The sequence below is a fragment of the Macaca fascicularis genome, chromosome 2 (genome assembly GCF_037993035.2).
Source record: "Macaca fascicularis isolate 582-1 chromosome 2, T2T-MFA8v1.1".
Classification (NCBI taxonomy): domain Eukaryota; kingdom Metazoa; phylum Chordata; class Mammalia; order Primates; family Cercopithecidae; genus Macaca; species Macaca fascicularis.
Window position 1 is genome coordinate 100,691,158 of NC_088376.1, and position 25,512 is coordinate 100,716,669.

At 53.0% G+C, this 25,512-nt stretch overlaps 1 protein-coding gene across 11 annotated transcripts in view; it reads right to left on the bottom strand.

Moving 5' to 3' along the window:
* The window catches only part of SCN5A (sodium voltage-gated channel alpha subunit 5), a 102,626-nt gene extending 79,550 nt beyond the window's left edge, over nucleotides 1–23,076 (bottom strand). For all 11 annotated transcript variants that reach the window (XR_012430984.1, XR_012430983.1, XM_065540364.2 and 8 more), the window contains exons 1-3: nucleotides 22,910–23,076; nucleotides 6,421–6,745; nucleotides 3,696–3,814 (exon numbers count right to left, since the gene is read on the bottom strand). Coding sequence is in view for 9 of the 11 variants with exons in the window: in XM_065540364.2 (XP_065396436.1) it covers nucleotides 3,696–3,814; nucleotides 6,421–6,693 (392 nt within the window). In the remaining 2 variants the exon portion in view is untranslated. The remainder of the gene's footprint in view (nucleotides 1–3,695; nucleotides 3,815–6,420; nucleotides 6,746–22,909) is intronic.
* Between the last annotated feature and the right edge of the window lie 2,436 nt (nucleotides 23,077–25,512).

A 25,512-nucleotide genomic window follows, 5' to 3' on the forward strand; every position in this document is an offset into this window, starting at 1 on the left:
TTCAGATCCCAGGGAGTTAAAACAACAACAACAACAACAACAACAACAACAACAACAACAACAACAAACTCCCAAAGAAAAGGTAATTAACTGTGGAGGGGTGTTTTCATGTATTTGTGCTATTAAATCAACATGCGCACACACATACACACACGGACATGTGGTTTGATTGCCCATTTGAATCCGGTAGAGGAACGTGGGAGGATTTTGTGCACAGATCCTGTACAACCAGGAAGGCAAAATGCTTCTTGGTGTGTGTGTGAGGCCTCTCTGAATGTGACTGCGGTAGGATATGGAGTTCAGTTGGTTTCTTTTATTTAACCCCAGCAGGAACACATTCTGCAGGATTATAACAAAAATACATACAAAAAATCATTCCACATGCCCATATTTACTTTTTGGTAACCTCCCAGAGACACACTGCAAGCATGGAGCCAAGAACAAAGCCAAGTGGAATCACCGCACACTTGCTGTAGTCTGTGAGCTCCTGGATCGTCATGAGTGAGCAGGTTTTCTCACCAGGCTGCATTCCTGTCCACTTTTAAGTTTGTCTTCGCCCCACTTACCCTTCCCAAAGGGCGTAGCACAGAACTTTGCACATATAGAACTTAGTAGATGTTTGAATGAGTATAAAAATTTAAGCAGAGCAAAAGTTCACCATTCAAAACACGAGATCTGATGTTCTTTAGAAATGCATAGTGACTGATAAGGGGCATGGAATTTCTTTTGGGGTGATGCAAATGTTCTGGAAGTAGATAGTGGTGATGGTTGCACAACCTTATGAATATACTAAAAACCACTGAACTGTGCACTTAAAAATGGTAAATTTTGGCTGGGTGTGGTGGCTCATGGCTGTAATCCCAGCACTTTGGGAGGCCGAGGCGGATGGATCACGAGGACAGGAGTTCAAGACCAGCCTAGCCAAGATGGTGAAACCCTATCTTCACTAAAAATACAAAAATCAGCTGGTTGTGGTGGCGAGTGCCTGTAATGCCAGCTACTCGGGAGGCTGAAGCAGGGAATCGCTTGAATCTGGGAGGCAGAGGTTGCAGTGAGCTGAGATTGCACCACTACACTCCAGCCTGGGTGGCAGAGTGAGACTCCGTACCCCCCTCCCAAAAAAAGAAAAAAAAGATAAATTTTATGGTATATGAAGTAGTATACCTCAAATTTTAAAAACCTTCATGGAGTGCTTATAGATTTCTAGGCCTCACACTGGTAATTCTGGTCTTTCTAGAGCTAAAAATTTGCATTTTTACAAACTTCCCAGGTGAGACTGAGGTGGCCCTCAGACTGGCATTTGGAAGCAACTGCCCTAGGGTGGCATGCACATGGGACCTTGCTAAAACACAGGTTCTGGGGTGAGGCTCCAGATTTGGCCACTCCTATAACATCCTGGTGAAGCTGATGCTACTGGTCCACATACCACACTCAATGTCAAGGCTCAACAGTGTTGCAGAGGGGCTGCTCCCAAACCCCACAAATCTAGACCTCTTCTTCCCCCCAGTGCCCACTGAGCCCACCAAGTGGCGCTGTTGAGGTCCAGCAATGTGCTCCCATCCCCAGGCAGCAGCAGTGTCAAGGCAGCCACTGGGAACCCAGTACAGGTCCTCACTGATGCTCGACACTTCCCTGGGGCAGCTGTCCTGGGGGATGGAGCCTGGCTCCGAGCCCTCAGGGCCAGTTTTTCCAGGTGGAAGCAGCACCTCACAGCCTCAGAGCCATTGCTCAATGGACACTCTGGCCAGGCTGGGCACTCGAGGGCCCCCCACTCCCTCCCTTGCCCACCTACCTCCCTGACCTTTTATTTCCCTCAAGACCCAGCTCAGCCCCTTGCAGGAGCCCTGGAGCTTCTGCTACATCCCTGAGGGCTTCTGTGGCTGCCAAACAGTACTGGGTTGGTTAGATACCTGGAGGAGAAGCCCCAGGTGAGAGCTGGAGGATGCTTTTAGAGAGGCCACGCCCCTGGAGTGAGGCCGGAGACAGGCTCAGAGCAAGAAAAGCTGGCTTTTCCTCCTCCTGCTGCTCTGTTCTTCTTACCAGGCTGTGACCACACTCTGGCAGAAATGATAACTATTTGCAATGCTGCCTTATTACTTTTAGGGGACGATAAAATTGCCAAGGGCCCAGACAGGTCTTATTTGGCTTGATACCCCAGCGTGTCCAGCAAACAGTCTGACACCTACAGGAAACTCAGGATGGCTCAAGACGAAATCTACACACTTGCCCACACTTGCCCCACAGAATAAGATGCAGCTGTGAATGGCAGGCTGCCCACGACACACGGTCTCTCTCCACAGTGTCTGCCTCCCACCTTGCTCATGCCACAGCCATGGTTTGCATGTGGGGTTGTCTCAGGAACCCCACCAGGAAGGCAAGGGTGGGCCGGAGGAGAGCAGACAGTGGTTGGAAGCAAGCATGCATTTTACTGCACATCTGCATGCAGACACTACTTGCTGTGCATGCCCCTCCAATGAACCCCTGGGGTCAGGATCAGGCACTGGGAACAGGTGGGAAGAAAGTGGAGCCATAGGAGGAGCATCCCCCATCCCTGCCCCAACAGGAAAAGCTCCTGACCTGCCAGCCTCAGTCCCAGTTACTTAGTCCCTCATTAGGTATCTGTAATCCTGATGCCTCCTACCTTGGCTGGAGGTTAGTGAGTGAAGTCTTTGTCTTGGCCTCAAAGAAGTCCATTCAGAGAGGGGGCTGAAGGGGACCTTGAGGAGCTCTGTGGGGCCAGCCCACTAGACCCACAGTCAGTCGCACTGCTGAGCCTAGCGGCATCACTTAAATGAACAGCAGGGCCACCTGCACGCGTGCACTCACCCCGGTTGCCACTGGCCAAAGGGAGGCCTGCCCAGGCCCTCGCAGTGAAACACTCATGCCTCTGACTCTGCAGCTGGCACCGCCCTCCTGGAAGGCTCCATCTATGGTGCCCCTTCTCTGAAGTCCAGAGAACAGAGTGATTAGGTGCTGGCGCCCCATGCCGTGTGCTGCCCAAATGACGCCCCTCTCAGGCCCAAGCCCGGTAAGTCCCTCATTACGCTGCATCACTCCAATGGCTCTCCTCTGCAGGCTGGAGCTTTTTTCAGCTGTGGTTTATATAATTTAATGTTAACCAGAGTTCTTTGAGATACTCTGAAACTGCAAACATTTTGTCAACGCCTAATCAAAAAGCGAGTGTTGCCGCCCTCGAAAGATGCCCACATGTGAATAAACTGGAGGCCTCTTTATTGGGAAATGAGTTTTCCTTGGCTGAGTTCTGGTGACCTGCTCGAAGGTCCCTGCAAGTGGGTGGGGAGAAGGATGGCCCAAGGGGGTGTGGTGGGAAGGGACATTTGGAGCCAATATCAGAGCCTGACAGATGCCATTTATTCTGGGATCCTCAGTAGCTTAGCTTCTAGAATGTTCTCCTGAAGAATCAGAAGAGGGTTTCTCAAACTTTCACGTGCCCAAGAATCCCCTGGGGATCAAATGCAAATGCAGATGCTGACTTGGCAGGTCTGAAGGAGGGTCAGAGGTTTTTCATTTCCAACCAGCTCCCAGGTCATGACCATGAGTTTGTCTTAGGACCAGCAGGGAATCAGCACCACTCTCCTAAACTAGAATGCAGGTGGGCTGGGGGCAGCACCCCGTGCACATCCCCAGTGTGGGCCCCCAGGGGGTACTCAGCAGGTATTAACTGCAAAGGATATGAGTGAACCAGAATCTTCACAGCCGCTCTCCGGATGGGGTGGAAGGGACTGAGGACATACAAGGCGTTGGTGGCACTGAACCGGAAGATGGTCTTGCCTTTATTCAGTACGATGAAAGTCTGGGGACAGACAGTAGCATTAGGCCCTTGTGTAGAAAGGCTTTTGGGGGCAGCTTTTGGCTCAGAGCCCTTGGACTGTGGCTGAGGGGTGGGGTGGGAGGAGGAAGAGAGGGACTGAGGGAGGAGACGGGGACGGGCGGCTGCCAGCACATTTGGCAGGTCAGTGGACTCACTGCCTTGCCCACGGGTGGAAGTGAGGGAGGTCTCAGGGGAATGTCAGTTTGGTTGAGATTTAGTTTCAAAATTATAGTCACAAAAAGAAGGGATCTTTTCCAGTCCTTGCCAAGCTGTTGTCACAGCAGAGGCTCAGCAGACCTGGGGATGCCTCCTCCCTCCCCTTCTCCCTTAGCTGACCCCTCCTCAGCCTGCGTGGGGTCCCCACCAGGCCCACCTGGAGGGAGGACGTGATAGGGAAGCTGGGTCAGCAGGGAGGACTTACAGGTGAGGAGAAGAGAAAAGGAAAATGCAGAAGCAGTCCCCCGAGAGTTTTTCTTGGGACCCTGTCTCCTGGAGTCTGGGACAAATGTCAGCCCCATCCCACAGGACACAGCCTACTGCCTCCCTCCAGGGGATCATGAACAGCAATGCAACCCCTCCCTGAGCTTCTGGAAGATCCTTTCTACACAGCACAATGGGGCCCAGGAGCGGACAACGAGAGCTGAATGCTGAGACATGTGCACATCAGGTGCCCAAGGAGCCCTTGAGGACAGCGGTGCCTCCCCACCTGCCCCGGTGTGTGGTGGTCACAGCTCTGTGGCCTCACAGAGGTCTAGGGGAATATCACAACCTGACATTCCCCTGAGACCTCCCTCACCTCCACCCAAGGGCAAGGCAGTGAGTCCACTGGCCTGCCGAATGAGCTGGTGGGACAAGGTTCTACCTAATCTGGTCTGGAGAGACAAGCTGACTGGATAGATTAGGACCAAAAGTTCTGCTGTGGTGCCTCCATTGCCTTGGGAGGCTGCAAGCAGTGTGGCCAGGGATCAGCAAGTGGAAACAGCAAGTGAGAGGCCGGGATCATCCCTGGAGCTGCTGTTCAAGCATTCCCAGACCCAAGGCCAGAAGAGATGGTGCCCCTGACCCCTCACATGCTCAGCTGCCACCAGCCCCCAAAAGCCCAGCCCAGTCTTGACCTCAACCTCAGTCGGGTCCACCTGCTGTGGAGCCTGCCTGTCCCAGCTAACTTCAGCCTAATTGCCACTCATCCTCTCCCCATAACCTTGACTTACTACCAGCTGTGGCCTTAACCCCAACCCCAATTCCTACTTCCATCTCTCACCAACCATGACCTAGGCCTGCCCACCTTGACTAAGCCCACCTTCCAGCCTCACTCTGACCCCAGCTGTGGCCCCAACCTTGCCTGGACTCCACTGGAGTCACTTGTACCAAGGGAAAGTTCAGCTGGGGGCTTGGGAGCAGGACCAAGTTCAAGGCCTCCTCCCCCACCTGTTTATGTGGACTGGGTGGGCTTTTACTTCACACACACACCCACTCACACATCCAATGCACGCATGCACACCCAAAGATGCACCCCAGGCTCATCCCCAGGCGCTTGGTCTTAAACCACAGTCACACACCTTTGCAGTCACATTCTTGCACTGGCCACACCAGCCCTGTCTGACCCCCACAGGCTTCCTCAGCCTGGTGCTGACTGCAGTACTGTGCCTGGCCACTGTCTTCCTTGTACTCAGCCTTCTGGGAAAAAGACCTCCCCCAAATTCAAATCCACCTTCCTCTGGAAGTAAGGCCCAGAAGCGTGGGCAGCTTGGAGACCAAGCCTCTGCAGGAGTTCTGTATGTGGTAGGGTGCAGGGCTGGGGCACAAACGGACCTGAGATCTGGAGGAGGGAGGCCAGGCAGGGGATTCAGACAGGGGCAGTTACCTCTTGGGTCGGAGCCATGCTAGGAGGAAGCCTGAGTCTCCCTGCCCTAGTGGACAAAAGCCACTTCCCTTCCCTATGATCAGAAGGGACAATGGCAGAATGTCACACGCCACCCTCCTCCAAAAATCCCCCAGTGATCACTGCCCTCTCCATCCCTCTTAGATTTTCCACTGGTCTTCCTGGTCCCGTTGCCAGCCCTCAAAGCTCAGGAAACTGCTGCTGTGGCTGTGGCCTGAGCCAGTCAGCGTAGCCATGCATAGTTCGTGGGTGTGGGGACTACATGCTGTCCCCAGTAGGGAGAAGGGACCACGTGCTACGCTTTGTGGCCCAAACTCAGGCAGGGCCCAAACGCAGGCCAGAACTCAGGGCTTGACTCCAATTCACACACACACCACACAACGGGGAGGAGTCCTTCAGGGGTGAAAATCTAACCACAGGTAATTCCCAAAGAAGGTAGTCACAGGAGGCATGTTTTCCCTGAGGGTACCCTCTCTTCTTCATGACACCAAACCAGCATCTCAGGCTGCATAATTCCTGTCTTTTATTCCTGAATTCCAAAATTAAGGTGGTTGGAATACAGATCCCCAGTGACTCATTCCCCCAAAGCCTGGTGAGCCCCCCTAAACAGAGCCCCATATGCAGGCCAGGCCCTCTTTCCTCTCTGCTCCATGGACAAGGGAGTTGCACAGAAGGGTGGGCAGGGCTGGAGGTGGGTGGTAGTCACCTTTTGGGTGCTATAGAAGGGGTCCAGGTCCTCCAGGGGCTCTCCGATGAGCTCTCGGGGTGGATTGCCATAGAGATCTGGCAGCTTTTTGGAGGCCTGCAGGTCCAGCTGGGGCCGGGGAGCCTCCTCCTCAGGCAGCCCCTCTCGGCTCTCCTGCAAAGTGGTTGAGCCGCGGGCTTGCTTCTCCGCCATGCGCTTCTCGATGGCTGCCAGGGACTCCCGTGTGAACCTGCGGAAGCTGCTGGTGCCCCGAGGTAATAGGAAGTTTGCCATCTTCTCATCCTGCTTCTGGGCACAGGCTCTCCTCACGTTGCCTGCGGGGAAGCTGGAAGACACAGACAATGGGCCTGATGCTATGCCCAGGGACAGAGGGCAGGGTGGGCAGACCTCCTGGGGGTGGCTGTGCTGATGGAGGGAGGGACACCATCTGCAGAGAGGCTCCAGACCCCAGGATGCCAACAACTCCACAGGCACACCTGGGCAACACTGGCGTGGGTAAACCCAAAGCCCCCCAGGCTACGGGGCACACATGTGGACAGGCAGCAGGGTCACCTCCTCTTTCCCCTCCTAACAAGCATGTCTGAATTCAAGCAGGCAAGAGTGACTGTGTCATCCAAGCACCTTCTTTTTGTCCCATTCCACACAAGAGGAAACACTTGCATCTTTTGGTTTCTTAGCTGTCATCACCTGAGACATTTCTCAGCTTGGAGTTGTCATCCACATGTTGGCACCCTGGTGTACACAGCTGTGGTGGAGCCCCTGCGGAGAGGCTCCCAAGGAAATCCCCAGGGTGCAGAAACCTTCCGAAACAATCTGGCTCAAAAAATGGGCAATGCCTCCCTTGCCCATCTGAGCTATTTCCCTTCCTTGGAAAGGTTAAAATTAGCCTGGCACTTTAGGTAACTTGAACTTCAGGTAACTCTGCCTTCCATCTCCCCCATCCCTTTTAAAAATACATACATGCTTACAGATTTTGTAATAACCAAATAAAATTCTAGCAATAAATTGAATCATATTGCAAAAAAAAAAAAAAAAAAAAAAAGGGAAGAGCTGATGGAGTATCTCTGGCTCCTCACACTGCTCCTTGCTCCCCTCCTTCCAAATGAGAACAAATGAATGCTGATCCCAAGTGACAGCAGAACTGGAAAACGGTGACCACTCATCAGCGAGGACATCCAGCCGGCACATGCATGTGACGCCAAACCGGGAGAATGTGGCCCCTGGTGGCCTCAAACAATCCAGAACCTGGTGTGAACACACTCTGCCTATGACACCAAGGCAAAAGAATGCAGCCCCAACTGCCTCACCAAAACAGGATGTGGTCAGAACAGCTCCTGACCGTGACACCAAGCCGGCAGGCTGCATCGCTAATGACCACATCAAACCGGGGAATGGTGGGCACCCGTTCAAGAGGGCACGGTGGACACCTGTTGGACATCTCTGCCAGAACAAAATCCTTTTCCCTCGCGAGGGTCAGCTTTGCCTTGATCTTACTCCTGCAAAACACGTCACTGATGACCCCAACGAGCTGCTGCCGTAGCAACCCCTGCACGTGGCCGCCAAAGGGCCTGGACTTTGGGGCCGCAGCCCTGAGCCCTGGATTGCTGTGAAGCAGGCACCTGGCCAAGAGACAGGTAAACGGTGAGCGAACACAACACACTCAGACCTCACAAGGGCGCCTCTGGTCCCCGGGGAAGTGTGGATTGAAATTTGTGAAGTGAGGCAGGACAGAGGTCCCAGGACTTGCACGTGAAGAGCCACTCTATGTCTTTTTCTTGTTTCATTCAAGTAAAGTTAAAGGAACATCTTTGTTAAAAATAGCAAGTGAGGGAGTAGGTTTCCACTCTATAAAAGCATTTCCCTGTCTCCCTTCCATCTTTGCGTGAACAGACAGACATCCGTAACACTCATCAACGCATGTGAGTGAGGACTTCTTTTTCTTAGCTTGTGGAAATTTGGGTTAATTTTAAACTATTTTCTTTATACTTGTCTTCACTGCTTGAATTCTTTAAAATGAGCTTGCATTATTTTTACAGAAACAATAAAACTCATTCGTCTTTTTATTTTAAAAATAAAAAAAAAAAGTCTGGATGACAGCAGCTTCTTACAGGGCAACCCTCCCCGCTATGAGCAATCAGTTCCATAAATTGGGAAGCCACCTCTTTTGCTTAGACTGACTTCCTAAAAATAGTGTTCTCTGTCTCACTGTATCCATCTGTGTCCATATGCCTGCAAGGGTTGTGGGGACACATGCACGCCCATGGATCTGCAGAGGCTCACTGGTACACACTGGCAAGGGTTTGTGTGTGAGAGAGAGAGGGAGTGCGCCTGTGCGGGTGCAAGCTGACACCTGCACATACGTCTGTTCCAGTAAAGGTGTGTTTTTAATTTGTATTAAACAAAGGATTCACGCAGTTACGTGCACATAAGTGTACAGATGGATGAATTTCCACAAACGGAACACACCTGGTAACCAGCACCCAGAAAAAGAGATAAAATGCTCCCAGTCTCTCAGACTTAGGCTGCCCTCCAGTCACTAAACACCCTCCTTTGCCCAGGGAACCACTCTCCTCGCTGCTAATGGCATAGATTAGTTTTGCCTGTCTATGTATTAATAGTTCAGGGGGCCCTTCTTAACAGACTCCGTGAAGGGGTGGTAGAGAGATTTAGGGGAGAAATCACATCTCCTTCTCATTAACCTCTCATTCAAATTGACCATTTCCTTCAGTTGTGAATGTAGGCAACAAAGCAGAAATTGTGACCAAAAGAAACTGCAGATATTTCCCTGTCGTGTTACAGTTGCTGCTGGCCTCTCAAATAACATTAATACTCATCACGACTTCAAAATTACAGCACTTAGATTTGCTGCTAGATCTCAATATTTAAAACATGAATAAAGACATATACTATCTATCAAAAATTGGTTTCTGTGTTCTGAGAGCTGTATTTCAATATAGGTGGTTTCCTTTTAAATCCTATGTGTTTTCTTTTGTCTCAAAATATGTGCTTCTGAGATAGGCTTCATTCAACTGGTAGAGGAAGGTTAAGACCCTGGCTTGGTCCTTGCTCAGATGCTGACCGTGGGGTCCCCTCCTCTGCACCTTAGCTTCTCATCTGTAAAGAAGGATGGAGCGAGCCTCCAAGTCCTTTCTGGGATTCTATAACGCTCTTTATCGTGAGTGGTTTCAGCCACTACCCTGGCCTCTGGCTCTGACTTACCTGGACTTTGTGTCATTTCCGGGTGTGGATTGGGACCCCAGTCTGCCCCACCCTTGGACCTGAGAAATTCCGTTCTGAGTCTTGCAGTAGCCCTGTGGGATGGACGAAGACCAGAGAGGCAGATGTCCTATGTCCAAGCACTTCCATAACCTCTCCAATCTTCTCCATCCAAGGCCTGGTGAAGAAGCCCTAGGTCCTAAGGAAGATCCTATCCCGGCTGGCCTCCAGCAGAGCATCCACCCCCTCGGGGCCCTGGCCTGGGAGGGGTATAGTCTGTCCAGGGGAGCTGCTGAAACCAGATTCCAGATGAAGCTCTCTGCTGTAGCAGCTGGGCAGCCTCATGTTCCAAAGTAAACCTACCAAGAGTGTCCTTTGTCTCTGGGGCCCCCAGGCAGCTCCTGGTGGGTGGGTGGGATCTGCTTTCTCCCTTGTTCTCCAGCCACCTGCACCTGGCTCCAGCCCTGCCCTTCCTTTAGCAACTCAGGGCCCACGCCCTGCTGTGGCCAAGCCTGGCTGAGTCCTGGCTGCAGGGTTTCCGGTGCTGCCAGGGTGAAGAGGGCTCAGAGGTGGTCTGAGGATGCTCTGTGCTCAGGTTCAGCCACACCTCTCAGGCCTAGGATGTCAGGCCTGCAGATTTCAGAACCCATCCCCTGGCTGTGGAAGGTTGCAGGGGAAAATAGGTAAGCAGGGGCCCCTGGTCTTGGTCTCACATAGCCCCAGCGTTTGGGGAAGCTGGACCTGGCTTGATTGTAAGACCACAGTCGCTCATCCCCTAGATGCCAGCACCTCATGATTCTCCACCCCCCAGGACAGCTGCTCCATATGCATCAGCTTGGCCATCTGCACCAGCCCTACCGCAGCTCATCAGGCTGGGACTGCTCCATCCGGCTATGCACTCTTCCCGGGCCAGGCTTCCCTGTCCTTTGGGCTTCACTCTAGAGCTCCACCCCCAACTCCATCCTGCCCCAGGTTCATCAGCTTCTGGAACTGGATGCATCCCTCCCTGCATCCGGAAGGTTCCTGAGAGCACAAGATGGGAGCAGACTGTGAATCTTCCTTTCCAGACTGGCTCCTCCTGGCACCCTTTCTTCTGGCACTGGCCACAAGCTTCCAACCCTCACCCAACATCACTGCCCTGGGACAGGCCTCCTTGCCCCTGCTTGGACCATGGCAGTGCCTCCCTCTATCCTTCTATCCCACACATGCAGCCCCCTGCTCCTAGATTTAGACATTCTCCAACATTCTGTGTGCCCTGAGTGACGCCAGAGTCACCTCCTGCTCTCTTCTCCACTCCACCTCCTCCAGGACACCTCTCCTGACTGCCCACTCACCCAAACTGACTCGTTCCTGTGTGCCCCCTCACCCAGCTCTGGCCCCTTCCTGGCCTCTGCTGGTTACTGACAGGCCCTGTAGTACGTGTATTCACATCAAGGTAGAGATGCTGCACAGGGAGAATATTAACTGTTCACACCAGAAACTAGACCCCCCTGCACTGTTTTCTCAACTGGCTTTCCTGAAGGAGGGTTTTCTGAATGCAAAGGCACAGAGCTGGTGCTCAATCAGCAATGGTGCCACTGCTATGACATGGACACAACAGCCAGGCAGGTAGAGTGCAGCTGTAGGCACTGTTTGAGGTGGGAGATGGATGTGGGGTGAACTACTTGTCCCGGTTTACATGGGACTTTCCTCATTTTGGCAGTAAAATTTCTGCACCTTGGGACACCCCCAGTCCTGGACAAACCAGGGTAGCTGGTCACCCTGGGGAGCCTTCCCTTTCCTTGCAGCCCCTCCCTATTCACTCCCCTCCCTGATCCCAAAGGAAAGCACACTTCAACTTCCTGAGTCACGTCTGGCATTTTGGTCTCCTTGGAATCGGAGCCTCTGGAACACAGCATGCAAAGAATATTCTTTGCCACGTAAATTTATGCAAAGCATTGTGTGGAAGTGGTTCCCAGGCTTCCTAGAAAATCTCTGTGGGATTCCTCCACTCTGTGCTCCTCTCTCCTGCCCTGCAGCTGGGGTGACCTTGGGCTGGAGCACCCAGCACCTAGGGTTTGCAGTCTCACCAACCCCAGAACACAGTGCAGCTTTGCCCGGCCACAGGGCACTCCCCTTCTGCCTGCCCCTCAGTGCTAAGGAAGAGGCTCAGGAAAAGGGTGTGGATGCCCTCAAAACAGGAGCTCACTCCCCAAAGGTGGAGGTCAGGACTCCCTGATCATACTCTGATCACACTCCACAAATGAGCACAGGGCCCCTGCTCTCTACCCTGGCTGACTGGAAACCCTCCAAAGACGAGTCTGGGTGCTCCTGGACTGGCAACACCAGGGACAGGAGAATGGGACTAGATGTAGCTTGACAAGCTGTAACTTCACCCCAGTCATCCACGGGCCTCCAAATGGGGAGACGACAGCTAGGAACCTCGCTCACTCCAGGCTTCCTTGCCGGGAGTCGCCCATCAGAACTTCTAGCCCTGCTTGTAAGGCAACTGCATTTCTTCCTTGAGAACATGTCAACCCATCAACACCTCACAGACTCATTTTATTAATTGAATGATTCAGTGAACATTTAATCAGCACCCATTATGTACACGGTCCTAAAAATGACTACACAGAATACTTTTCTTCCCAAAGTGATGGATCCCAAATCAACAAGGCATAATGGGGGGATGAGGAAGAGTCATCAGTAAAGAGAGTCTGTGGTGGCTGGCAAGGAAATTCACCCAGATTTGCTGACATTGGCAACGAGGAAATGCCCTGAGCCAGAGAACCAGGCCTTGCATCCACCTCTGCCTCCCCCTCTGGCCTCTCAACTCACCCTCTTGAAGATTTCCTGTTCTTAGGGATAAGGAAGTGGTTAGGGCTGTGCTTGGAAGTCAGCTCACCTGAGTGAATCTGGGCCCTGGCCATGCATTTGTCTTGTGTCTTTGGGCAGATGAATTGATTGATGTTTCTCTACCTCAGTTTTTCCATTCGTAAAATGGGGTTAATAATAATATCTATTTCACAGGGCTGCTGTGAAACATAAATGTATTGATATTTGTACATGCTTGGCACACAGAAAGTGCCAAATGAATTTAGTTGCGACTGTGGTTACTGTATTATTATTCTTACGAGAGATCCACCTCAGAAGGCCTCCTTGTTGCCCACACCAGCCCTCCCTGCCTGGGCTCTTTCCCTCCTCTCTGTATTCCTGGCACACTTGAATTCCCATTCCTACCTCAGCACAGGATGGATTAGTTTACTTGCATGCCTGTCTCTCCCCTGGATTTTTGTCCTGGTCTCCCAAAGCAGGGACTGGTGAATGAAGGAATGAAAGAATGAGGGAGTGTGAGATTAACCTTCCTATTGCCTGGATACACACTCACACTGTTGTGACTCAGTGCCCTTTCTAGACCTCAGTTTTTCCAATCCCAGGCACTGGACTAAGGACTGCCCCAGCAGCATCACATGCTCATTCTGTGCCCTGCGCTGCACTTAGTACTGTTGGTGGATCACCTTACTTCATCCTTGCAACAATCCTAGGAAGATGGGGGTTATTAGCCTCGTTTTACAGATGGGAAATCTGACTCTAGGACGGATGAAGTTGTCTCAGTCTGTCTGAAGCCAGGCCTGTGAGCCTACCCATTGCACCACATTGCCTCCTACCTCTGCGTGCAGAGAGTTGGATAAAGGCTCATGGCTTGCCTATGGCCCACCTGCCTGGACTGGGTCTGTGACCCCCACTTCAAGGCTAAGAGTCAGCCCTGTCAGCCTCATCTGGGCCTGGTTCTCCCTCTATGCAGCCCAGATGCTCCCAGGGAGACCTAGCTGATTTCTGCCCATGCCCGAAGAGTCAGCAGTTTTCCTGGCAGAACCGATTCCCTAGCAGTTTTTCTCTCCAGCTCAAGCACTATCCAACAACAGGGCGGCCACTCATTCACTGCATGTGGCGACCAAGTGCTACTGTGGACTGAGTTGTGCTATTGTAAAGTCACACCCATTTTGCAGGCTTAGTACAATAAGGAATGTTGACTATTTCGTTAATAATTTTTAATACTGATTACAGGTTAAACAGATAATATTTGATAGTATTATACTGGATTAAATAAAATGTGTTCAAGTTTAATTTCACTTTTTTTGGTTTAAAAATATGGCTATTAGAAAATTTAAAATTGCAAATGTGGCTTGCATTTGTGACTCATATTTCTATTGGATGGCACTGACATCAAGTTCCAGCCACCAGGCCCTAAGCCCTTAAAAAATTCTACCTGAGGCCGGGCACAGTGGCTCACGCCTGTAATTCCAGCACTTTGGGAGGCCAGGGCAGGTGGATCACCTGAGGTCAGGAGTTTGAGACCAGCCTGGCCAACATGGTGAAACCCTGTCTCTACTAAAAATATAAAAAATTAGCCGGGCGTGGTGGCGGGTGCCTGTAATCCCAGGTATTCGGGAGGCTAAGGCAGGAGAATCGCTTGAACCCGGGAGGTGGAGGTTGCAGTGAGCGAAGATTGCACCACTGCACTGCACTCCAGCTTGGGTGACAGAGCGAGACTCCATCTCAAAAAAAAAAAAAAAAAAAAAAGATTTCTACCTGCTTTGGGGCTGAACCTCAAGCTAGTCTCTGGGGGAGATAAGTGATGGGTGGGGGTGGAGCTGGGAGGCTGGGGCTGTAGGGAAGAATTGAAAGAACATTGTCCTCCACAGACCAGAAAGTGGCCATCCTGGTTTCTGGCAGTGGCTGTGGGTGGTTGTGGAGGCTCAAGCCACAGGTTGGGATGGTGGGGGATGTAAGTAGGAGGGATCGACAGTAAGTTTCAGACCATCCCTCCCGCCCAGGCAATTATCTGCACAGTCTCGGCTCTCCCGGGCTAACAGCTTGGACAAAGGCTCGGTAGGGGTGCCAGCTGGTGCTGGTGGCCTGTGCTTTCAGGTCCTTGCTCCCAGATCAAAGGCACATTGGTCCGTCCTTGCACGGGGCCTCAGCTAACCAGCTCCCCACAGGCTCCGCTCCTTTGAGGCTGCATAGGCATTAACCCTGTCCAGTCTGCAGCCCAGTTCTAGGGGAGCTGGGAGTCTGAGGAGCCTGTCCTTCTCTACTCTTAATCTCTGCCTCCAGCGATCTTGCTAAGTCCTTCAGAATCATCCCCATCCCTCCCGGAGGTGGAGGAGAACACACCCACCCTGAAGCCGGGGAATGCCCTCATTTACATGCATTTGCATCTCATTTATTCCAACACCCAGGCTGAAACCGAGGCTAATTCAGCTGACAGGAAAACCCTACCCGCTTTAGCTCTGTTGCTCTGCTGAAGTGATTCCCCCGGCAGGGATGAAATGAAATGGGGGTCCCTAAGACAGGGTCCTCCTCCAGAGGTGAGAACTGAGGAAGAGTGGGCCCTTCGGCCTGAGCCCTGAATTTAGCCCACCTCCCAAGGACAAACTGGCCTAGGGGTAGCCACTCTCTTCCCTGAAAGGCGGGCTGCCCTGATTTTTTCTTCAGAGCCCTTCCCCACAGTAAGGATGGGGGTCGGGGGCTTGGCAGCAGCTTATTCAACCCCTCGACTGTTCATCAGTGTCTGAGTGTCAGGCCAGGGGAACTGCAAAAGGCCCAGATCGTTCAGGTACCTCCTCCACAGGGTACAGGGCATCCCCCTCCCTCAGGCCCGAGTCTTCTTTGTCAGTCCCTTTACACATGCCCAGGTCCATCCACAGGGGATCTAGAATATGCTGAGTGGCACTTCGCTGTCAGCCAAGGCAGCACTGCCCTGGCCCTGGGTCTCCAGAGTGGGGACCTGGATGGTCTAATACCCTGAAACCACAGAGATGCAGAGTTGGAGAGCCAGCTCAGTCACCAAGGGCATCTCACCCCAGACGCCAGACCATCTCTGTGTACACCCACATGGTACACATAATCAGGCCAAAAGGTGCCCACATGTGGCCCAGGAAACACCCTCATGGAACACAGGTGCCTGAGACAGCAATCAGCATTCTAAGTCTCTTTCTAGCTCAATTCCTTCCAACTCATTTTTCTCAATACTTGAGCTGAAAAAGAGCTTCACAGAGGAACTGTGCATTGATGCCATGGCAACTGAGGCATTTATGGGGTACCTACTGTGTGCACTAAGGGAGATGGAAACCTGGGAGGCCCACCTCTAGGGTCTCTTAGTGTCCAGAGGGAAATAAGCCAATCAACCAATACACTAAACTTATGCCACAAAGGTGTCCATGATGTATTATAGCCAAATGTGCAACCTTTTTTTCTTAATATTCTTTTATACTGAGGTATACTTTAAACACAGGAAAATGCTTCGGGTATACAGTTGGATGAGTTTTGACAAACGCATACACCTGTGTAAGTGCCACTCCAAAAAGACAGTAAACATCCCCTCACCCCAGAAAGTTTCCCACTATTCCTTTCAGTCAACTGCTCTGATTTCTATCACCTAGGTTTGTTTTGCCTGTTCTAGCACTTCATGCATATGGAATCCTACCTTATGGGCTCTTTTGTGTCAGGCTGCTTTTGCTCAACACTATGTTTGAGAGTTTTACTTTTTATTTGCTGGCGAGTGTGAGCTAAGCTCCCTGTGTAATGCACTGTGAATACAAGTCACCCATCTGGGAACATGTCCTTAATTTGATCATAAAAGGTGAGGACTGGAAGGGACCTGAAGTCCAGCTATCTCTGGGGACCGTAGGCCTCAAGGGATCCTTAGAGAGATTTTTTTCTCTCTTTTCCTCAGACTTCCTGAAACAGAAGCTCAGTAATTAGACATCTAATAGGCACCTGGGCTCAGCAAGCAAGTGGGGGCTTTCTTTGGGTTTTCAGTTTTGTTGGCAACTAGCTGTTGCTTTATTGAACTGGCAGTCTGTGCTGCATCTAACCCAGCACAGTGGTAGGGCTGTCGCTGCAAACGGCCGCCTGAGCTCTGTGTCTTCTTCCGATCACGTCTATGAGCAGAACATGAGGAACAGAGGCTGGGGTGGGTAGCCTCTGGCCCTCAGTCTCCTTGTACTCCACACCCGCTGGTGTCCCTTGAGTGGAGCCCTGGGCTCAGTAGAGAATGAACACGGGCTGGGGTTCTTCCTAGGAGCAAGCCCAGAGGCAGCGGAGCTGGGCAACCAAGGGCTGGCGCCTTGGCTCTGAGGGGCTTGTCTGGGCCACTTTCCTGCGCTTGGCCCAGGTCGATGAGGCTGGGGTTTTGACGGCCAGGCAGGGTGCACTGATTGGGCTGGGCTGGGCTGGTCCCACCCATAGTCTGATTTTTTTCCCCCATCTTAGATCATTTGGGGTACCTCCCGGCCTAGCCTGAGTGTAGGGGAATGGCTAATGTAGCTTGAGTACCCTGAGAACTGATTTGGTGCCCGAAGCCAGATTACCTCTCTCTGCTCTGCCTCTCTTTGAAAGCAGCCTCTTGCCTCGCACAGGCCTTCGAGGAATCAATACCCACCAGAATGGCATTTACCATTCTCCTGGTGCCAGGAGAAGCCTCTCTCCTGTTCAAAATCCATTCCCAGAAACCACGGGGGCTCCCTGGGCAAGCGCAAGGGTGAGGTCCTGTCTGAGCTCTGCCCACATCCCCGTGTGACCTTGAGCCTATGGGGCAGCCAGCACCAGCCTCGGCCACCCAGGGCTGTTCAGAGGCCAGGGAAAGCCCTTGGTGATGATGACAGGGGGTTGTGAGTGGACAAGGGACCCTCCTGGGTGCACATGGACGCTGAGAGCATCTCCATCCCTCCACTCTGCTAATAGCTCTGTGGGGACATGACTTTCCACTGCCACCCTAGGAGATTTAATCAGGAGAAGAAACTGAAGAGGAGGGAAAGAACTGAAGCCTCAGAGCATAGACATTCTCTCTCGACAACAGGCCCAGCCACATAATCTGAGCACTCACCTCTCCGAATTCTGTGCATCCTCTGTGGAGGGGTTCCAGTCCCACCTCTTCCAGGCAGCTTCCCCTGGCTGCTCTGGGCCACACTGACTTCCCACCAGGGAAGCTCAGCCCCTAAGTTCAACCTTGCATTCTTCCTGTCCTGGGCAGATCTCTCCCTGGCCCTCTGAGGTGAACCTAGCCGGTCCTAAGGATTTTCACTGTCCTTTTCTGCCCCTCCAGAATAGTAAACAGAGTGAGGAATGGACAAGAGAGGTTGAGAAACTGTTCTATCAGACTCTGGCTTCGAAAATCACAACTAAATTTTATGTTGGGCCTGGGGCACACCAGGTACCCCTTGGGGAAATGAAGTTGCAGGGGGAGGCTGTGGTACCAAGCTCCCCAGCCCATGGCTGTGGTTCTTCAGGGAAGGCAGGTGACAGCAGGCAGGGTGGAGAAGGTAAGATAAGTGTTAAAGAATTGATGTCAGACGGCCCCAGTGATGTGCCAGGGGTGATGCCTACCTCCACAAAGCCTGGTCCTGGGACTTTCCCCACACTGGGGGTCCCAGGCTCCGAGAATTGACGTGGGGTCTCTATAAATAGCGTCATTCCATATTGATCATCTTAAAAAGACACGGTATGTTCTAGGCCCACGGAGAGGAGAGTTGTGTCTAAAAATAGTCTCATCCCTAGGAACCGCTGCCAGCCTGAGGCAAGTGGTGTAAGCTGTGTATAGCCGAATGGGCAGTCTGAAGGGGTGGGTCAGAAACAGAGGCACAGAACCTCTCCGTCCCCACCCCATTCCTTCTGCTCCAACCCACGGAGCTCGCCCCGTCTCAGGGCCTTTGCACTTGCAGTTCCCTCTGTAACATTCTTTCCCTAGATCTCCTCAGGCTTGGTTCTTTTCATGTTATTCAGGTCTCAGTTCAGTCTCCTCCTTCAAGGGGCTTTCCCTGCCCACCGAGTCTAGAGTCACCCCCATGTCTCTCCATCACATTGTCCTGTTGTATTTCCTTCATAGCACTAGCGCCTATCTCAAATTATCTTCTGCATGGATTGGTTTAATGTTATCTCCCTACTTGCATGTAAACTTCATGAGAGCAATTGTTATAGCTTGTCCACCTTCTAGAACCTTCCGTGGCCCAAAGGCATGAACTCTGCCTCAGACCTCTGCATCAGGGCAGACTGGGCTGGCAGTAGGCCATGGGGCTCTCCCATCCCAGGCTTCCCCTGCAGCCCTGGCCAGCCCTGTAGTGGGTCTGCTTCCCACAGGGCCCAGTCTCTGTCCACAGGCTACCCACTCGCCCTGCTTTTTCCTCTCTCTGCCTTCTTCATGTATTTAGCCACAGGGCTTTTCCTCCAGCTCCCTTCTCCTAATCCTATCACCCTGGATACCTGCCCTAGACAACCTCATCTTGTCCCCACACATGGCTTTCTGGAACACCCTTCTCTCTGCAGAGCAAGGGCTCCCTTCCCTTCTTGCCCATCACCCACAGCAGGAATCACAGTTCCTGCCATCAAAATCTCCCTCTCGGGGATTCACAGAAAGAGTTATTCCCCCTACCCAGGCCTTCCCAACTGCCCCATGAACAAATAGTAACCACTACACACTTCACTGGCACAATCTTAACTCACAGACCTGAGGCTGAGGGAAAGGCTTTCCTCCCGCATGGCGATGTGCTGCATGGACACGCATGTCTACAGTGTCCACTCAAGGCTCTCCCGACAGCCCTCCCTGACCCCACCCCTCGCCAGCTCCCTTCTATCTCTCTCCTACCTCTTCAACCATCAAACTCTTTGAAAGAGCTGTCTACACATGCTGTCTCCACGTCCTCACCTCCAGCTCGCTTCTCAACCCACTCCAAACTGGGTTCCATTCCCACCAAGTCACTCATTCATTCATTCAACAAGAACCTGTCTGTGCTGGGCATACATTCTGCGGGCGCTGAGTAGAGTTTCTCCTACCAAGGTTACCAGCACCCTCACCGTGGCTCGATCTAATGGACACTTCTTTTTAAATTATTCATTCTTTTTCTATCTATTCATGAACTTATGAGAATGCACCTTAAGTCTCTCAGCAGAAGGAAACAGGGCACTTTCCCTCCCCCCCTGAGCGGGGCACTCTCCTTGTCTTCTGCAGCACCTCCTACTCCTGGCTTTCCTCCTACCTCTCTGGCTGCTCCTTCTCAGCCTTCTCTGCAGACTTCTCCTGCTTTGATGGTTGGAGTGTTTCTGGGCTCCTGACTCAACCCCCTTCCTTCTTACCCTCTACACCACGTTAGAATCACCTGAGTGCTTTCAAAACTCCTGATGCCCAGGCCCCATCCCAGGGCCAAATGAATTAGCACGTCTAGGGGTAGAGCCTGAGCATAGGTATTTTTATTTAAAGCTTTCCAAGTGCTAATGTCGCCAGGATTGAGAACCCCAGGTCTGTACTCTCGCTGGGCAATCTAATTCAGTGCCATGTCTCCAATGACCAACCTCTGCTGAAGACTCCAAGTTTCCATTTCCAGCCCAGATCTCCATCCTGAACATACTTCCTTCCTGGGCCCTTCCCTCCAACTACCTTCTGGATGTCAGCATCTGTCCCCGGAAGTACACCAGGTTCAAATCAGAACCATGAAACATCTGTCACTTCTCCTTTGCTCTTCATCAAGTTTGCCAACCCAAATTTAACTTGCCCATTCTTCTTCTCATGGTGCGCCAGGGGGCAGCACATCTCACTTAGTAAGACATTGGAGGTGGGGAATGGGAGAGCATCATGTCACTTGACAGAGAAGGAAGATGGGACACCATAAGTTCTATTACCTGTGGTAAACTGCCAGTCACCTCTCCTTCAATGGAAAGACTTCAGATGGCACCCATGGTCTGAGCTGGGGAGGTGGTAGAGTACACAGCAGATATTGACACTTGGGCTCAAACCCAAGTTCTGCTACTTAGAAAATGTGATGGTATGCAACTATTTAACCTTTCTGGACCCCCAGTTTCACCATCTGCAAAATGGCCATTATGATGGTCCCTATCTCTAGGGTTGATGCAAGGATTCAGTGAGATTAACCTTATAAAGCGCTTAGTGCCATGCCTGGCCTGCAGAAAGCACTCAGTGAATGTTAGCTATTTTTAGTAACATTACTGAGGATAAATTCCCAATTCCTGAGCAGAGCTCACAAGGGCCCCCGTGACTGTGACCTTGGCTTTAACTCCGCTCTTCTCTTCCTCACACCATGGGGCCCAACGAATCACTCAACTAATAATTGTGCTGTTTCACATTTCTGTGCTTTTGTACACACTGGTCCTAACAGCTAGACTACATTGTCCTTGCCTGGAAAACTCCTATTCACCCTTCAAAACCCAGTGTGGAAGGTTATTTTTGTTAGAATAAGACTCTTGACTATCCCAGTCAAAGGTAACCACCTCTCCTGTGAGTGGGCTCTGGGGACACACTTCTATCACTGCACACCCTTCCAATAACCTTCCCAAGAGTGAGCAGAAGCCAGCCTCCTCTGAACAGAACACAGACTGCAATTTGGCACTGTCCCTGGCTGCCCTCAGGACTCCCTTCTCTTTGGATTGCCTGGGCACCAGCCTCCGCTGTTCCCCCATCCCCAGCTGTCTTGGTGCTTCCCACCAGTCCTCCGAGCCCAATCTTCATGCTAAGTGAGTCAATCCTAGAATTTTTCCAGGGGAGCTTTGATCAACACACAGAGAGGGGGCTGAGCACCTTAGAGCCCAGCAGCTGCCCATGCTGCATTGGGCTGAATGCTGGCTCTTGGCACCCCAGGGCCAGTTCCCCTTCTGCCCAGATCCTCCTGGCTCAGTTCTAGGATCTCAAGGTATCTTCACACTGAGTGGTGCCCCCAATCCACTGATTCTCTAGATGACTTTGAATAAGTCCTTGAGCTCCTCTGGGCCTCAGTATCCCCACTTGTACAATATGGTGGTGATGATATGATTAAAAGTTTAATGAGGCTCTTTTCAGCACAGAGTTGGACACTGTAACATAGAAGCTGTGTTCCACACCCTGGCTGTCTGTCGCCTGACTTCACCCTCTCCGTGCTCCTGCGACAGCAGCCTGACCACCCTCATTCCACCTCTCACTCATTACCATCAATTCATGTGCACCTGCCCAATTCTAACCGAATGGAGTTGAGGGCAGTGGCAAGGGCCTGGGCCCCCAGTAGCTGGGGCCTCTGCTGCTCAGGGTCCCACTAGATCCTGAAGGATGGTTGGAACTTGGGAGAGGGCTTTGGATGCCATGGCATGGTGGGGGTCACGTGGTGTGACTGTCGGGATGATACTGCCTAGGCTCACTGGGAGAGACACCTGGGGTCTCAGCAGGAGGCAAGCAGATGCCTGGGAATGGAACATAGGCCCAGGACCTTAAGAGGAGATAGATCCCATGGCCCGGGGCTCGGCTGAAGGCACTAAGGAGCACAAGAGTGAGTCCTGCACTATCTTAGCCATGGCGTCCTGATCTGGCTGTGCCCTGCTCTCCAACAGGTGTTTGCAAGTCAGGCCTACAGCCAGCGACTTGTCCCCAACATCATTTCCCCCCATCCTCATCACCACCACTAACAGTGCCCACACCTCTGGCCCCCACCAGCCCTTGGCGTCTCGGACAAGGCTTGACACCTCTACTTTCTTCCAGGGCGCCACCAAAGACGATCAAATAACACAGAGGTCAAGAGCCACCTCCCATCAGGGTGCGTGGATCTGTCCGGCTCAGAGAGAGGGGGGCAGAGAACTCTCTCCAATCTCAGCGCACAGAGATCTCTACCCCTTCGAGAAGCACAGAGATCAGATAGAGGAGATGTGGCCCCTTTAGGGCGTCAAAGGGCACCGAGATCTCTACGTGGTCTAAGCGCGCAGAGATCTCGTCCCACAGAGAGGACAGCCCCAGCGGACGGTTCCCCCTGGGCCCAGAGAAAGGGGGTGCGTGGCTTCCTCCCCCATATCCAGCCCTGCTCAGTCAGCCCCCGCAGCTCCCGCTCTCTGAAACCACATTCACTGCGCGCCCAGTCGCCGCTCTGACCTTGGGGTCTCCGGCCTCCGGAATCCGGGTCCCAATCCCAGACCCTCCCCGAGCCTGCGCCAGGGATGACCGGGAAGCTGGGGCCGCAGCTCCCCCTCCCCCGGCCCTCGACAGCGCACCGGGAAACCCGGAAGGAAAGAGAAGGGAAGGGGGGCGCACGGTGATTAGAGACGTCTCCCCCGGGGATCCCCTCCAGCCGGGCGGATCTGCGCCCCTTCTCCCCCTCCGTTTCTCTGGGGCACTGATCGGGGAGGGAGCGGCTGGGTGGACCCGGGCAGGGGAGGAGCACGCTGGGGCTGGAGGCTTCGGCCCTCGGGGAGGAAAGTTGGGCGGCGGCAGGCGGAGGGGGCTCCGGCCGGGCCAGGGCTGCCGGGCGCGGGGGCGCTCGCTCACCTGCTGGTCCCCCGGCCCGGCCCCGGGGTGGGCGGCTGCTGCTCGGCGCGGACTCGGCTCGGCGCGGGGCTCGGGGCACTGGGCGCAGGCTCAGTGGCCCCGGGGGAGCGATCCCCGCATCCTACGGGCGCCGCCGCCGTCTCGGCTCCGCGGCTCGGTTCGGGCTCCCGGGCTGGGCAGGCGGCGCGCGGGCTCGGGTTGGGGGCGGGGTCGGGGGCGGGGTCGGGGCGGGCCCCGCCTGGGCTCGGCCTGGGGCTTGGGGCCCCGGGCTGGCTCCGCCCCAGAGCGACGCGCCCGAGGCTCCGCACGTGGCGCTCCGCCCGCTCGGAGGTGGGGGATACACCGGCTCCCGCCGGGGTACACACTCCCACACTGACCCGGGGGCGCACAGCCACAGACAACCGCCCACGCGGCCGCGGACAGACAGACACAGGCGGGGGTACACACACGCCGACCCGGGGACGCTTTGCCACAGATGGCCACCCACGCGGACGCGGACAGACACACATTAACAAGCACTGGCATATACACCAGCACACGCCGGAGTACACACACACACACACACACACACACACACACACAACCTTGCTGACTTGGAAAGGCTACATCAGACACCCACCCACCCACGTGGACATGGGCGTATACTGACACTCATGCCGAGACAGACACACGCTGCCATAGGCATACCTGCACTGACACAGACACACACATGCACCCTGAGACAGATACACACCCCCACACACCCACACAGACCCAGACAGACACATCATTGACACACACTGACACTGAGGAAGACACTCTGACAAACTTAGACACCCACATGACTTAGACACACATCCACTGACACACTGACACAGAGACACACACACTCACTCGAACCACACTTTCCTGGAGACACACTTAGTGATGCCACAGAAATCTGCACAACGGTACACACTACCTGAACATACTGACGCACATGCTCACAGAACCAAACACACACCCAGACCCAGAAGGAAGCAGGCAACCAACACAGAGACACCCACACGCGCACACACAAACACACACACATATATACATGTATACACACATATATGTATGTATATGTGTGCCTGGAGTCACATACCCACACACCAACTGTTTCTCACTCAGAGACATGGTCACAGGCACACACACACGGAGACATATGCTGACAAACAGTTGCTCACACGCCCATGCCCAGGACCTATGGGGACACACTTCTTGTTTAAACAAAACAGGCCATCAGGGCAACCCGCTTGGGTCCCCTTCCACGCTGTAGAAGCTTTGTTCTTTCCCTCTTCACAATAAATCTTGCTGCTTCTCAAAACAACAACAACAACAACAAAAACAAAACACAAACAAAACAAAACAGGTCATCAGCTTTTGCCCACAGATCACTACAGTCATTGGTAGTGATGGTACACTTTTCTGCCACATTTTCAGGGCTCCCAGAAGCAAGAACCGCTCTTAGAGAGCCAAATGGGTGCCAGGGTGGGCACAGAGGTGCTGGGTTTGGGAGCCCAGAGGCTGGGACCTGCTCCTCCATGATGGGGATCTTGGAGAGGTGGGAGGGCAACGAGGTGGGTGAGGGACAGTATCAGTTTGCGACCTGGGTGTGGGGCTTCGTTGGACACCTTAGGTACATACGGAGGGGCTGCTCTGCTTGCGGGAACGGATCAGTAAGAAAGTCAGTCTACGGGAAAGTTCAGGACACGGGCCTTTCTGGCCCTGAATTGAGTAGGGTGTTTGGGGTACAGACGGATGGACTACAGGTCGGCTGCCAGTCTTTAGCGCCTGACGAGCCTCAGGTTGGCTAGCAGCTCCCACTATCGGCCAGAAGGGGAAGTGCAGGCAATGTCAACGTTTCAGCCCCCGTGCCGTACCGCCTTCCCAGAGTCACACCTACCAGGCAGGAGAGTACAGTAGCAGGAAGGTCCTACCTCCCCTAAGAACTTCCCTCACGGGCTTCTCGGCCTCAGAATGAAGATTCTACTTGCAAACTGACATTGGGTCAAGCAGGAGACAAGGCTCGGATAGAAGCTGCTGGGGGTAGGGTTGGAGACCTGCCTCTCCTCCTTCCATACGTAGCAGAAGTGGAGTTTTCAGTCTCCTGTTTAGTATTGGGCAACTGGATGTTGCCAGCAGGAGAGGTGGGCTGAGCCTGGTAAGTCTACATGCACCCTGAATTTAAACAGGGGGAGAGAAGCCCAGGGGATGGGGAACCAGAGCTCTGACCCTGTAGAAGTTCATCCATAAAAGCACACCTTGTGGTCCAAGAGAGGCCTCAGAGTGCAGAGAAAGGCAACAGGTGTCTGGAGACAGGCACTTCCTACAAAGAGCCCTTGCCAAGATCTTGGCTACTCCCTTCTCTTTGCCAGACCCTATTTAAATTTTTTGTTTTGTTGTATGAGACAGAGTCTTGCACTATCTCCGGGGCTGAAATGCAGTGGCGTGATCTTGGCTCACTGCAACCTCCACCTCCCAGGTTCAAGCAATCCTTCTGCTTCAGCCTCCTGAGTCTCTGGGATTACAGGTGCTTATCACCATGCCCAGCTAATTTTTTGTATTTTTAGTAGAGACGGGGTTTCACCATGTTGGCCAGG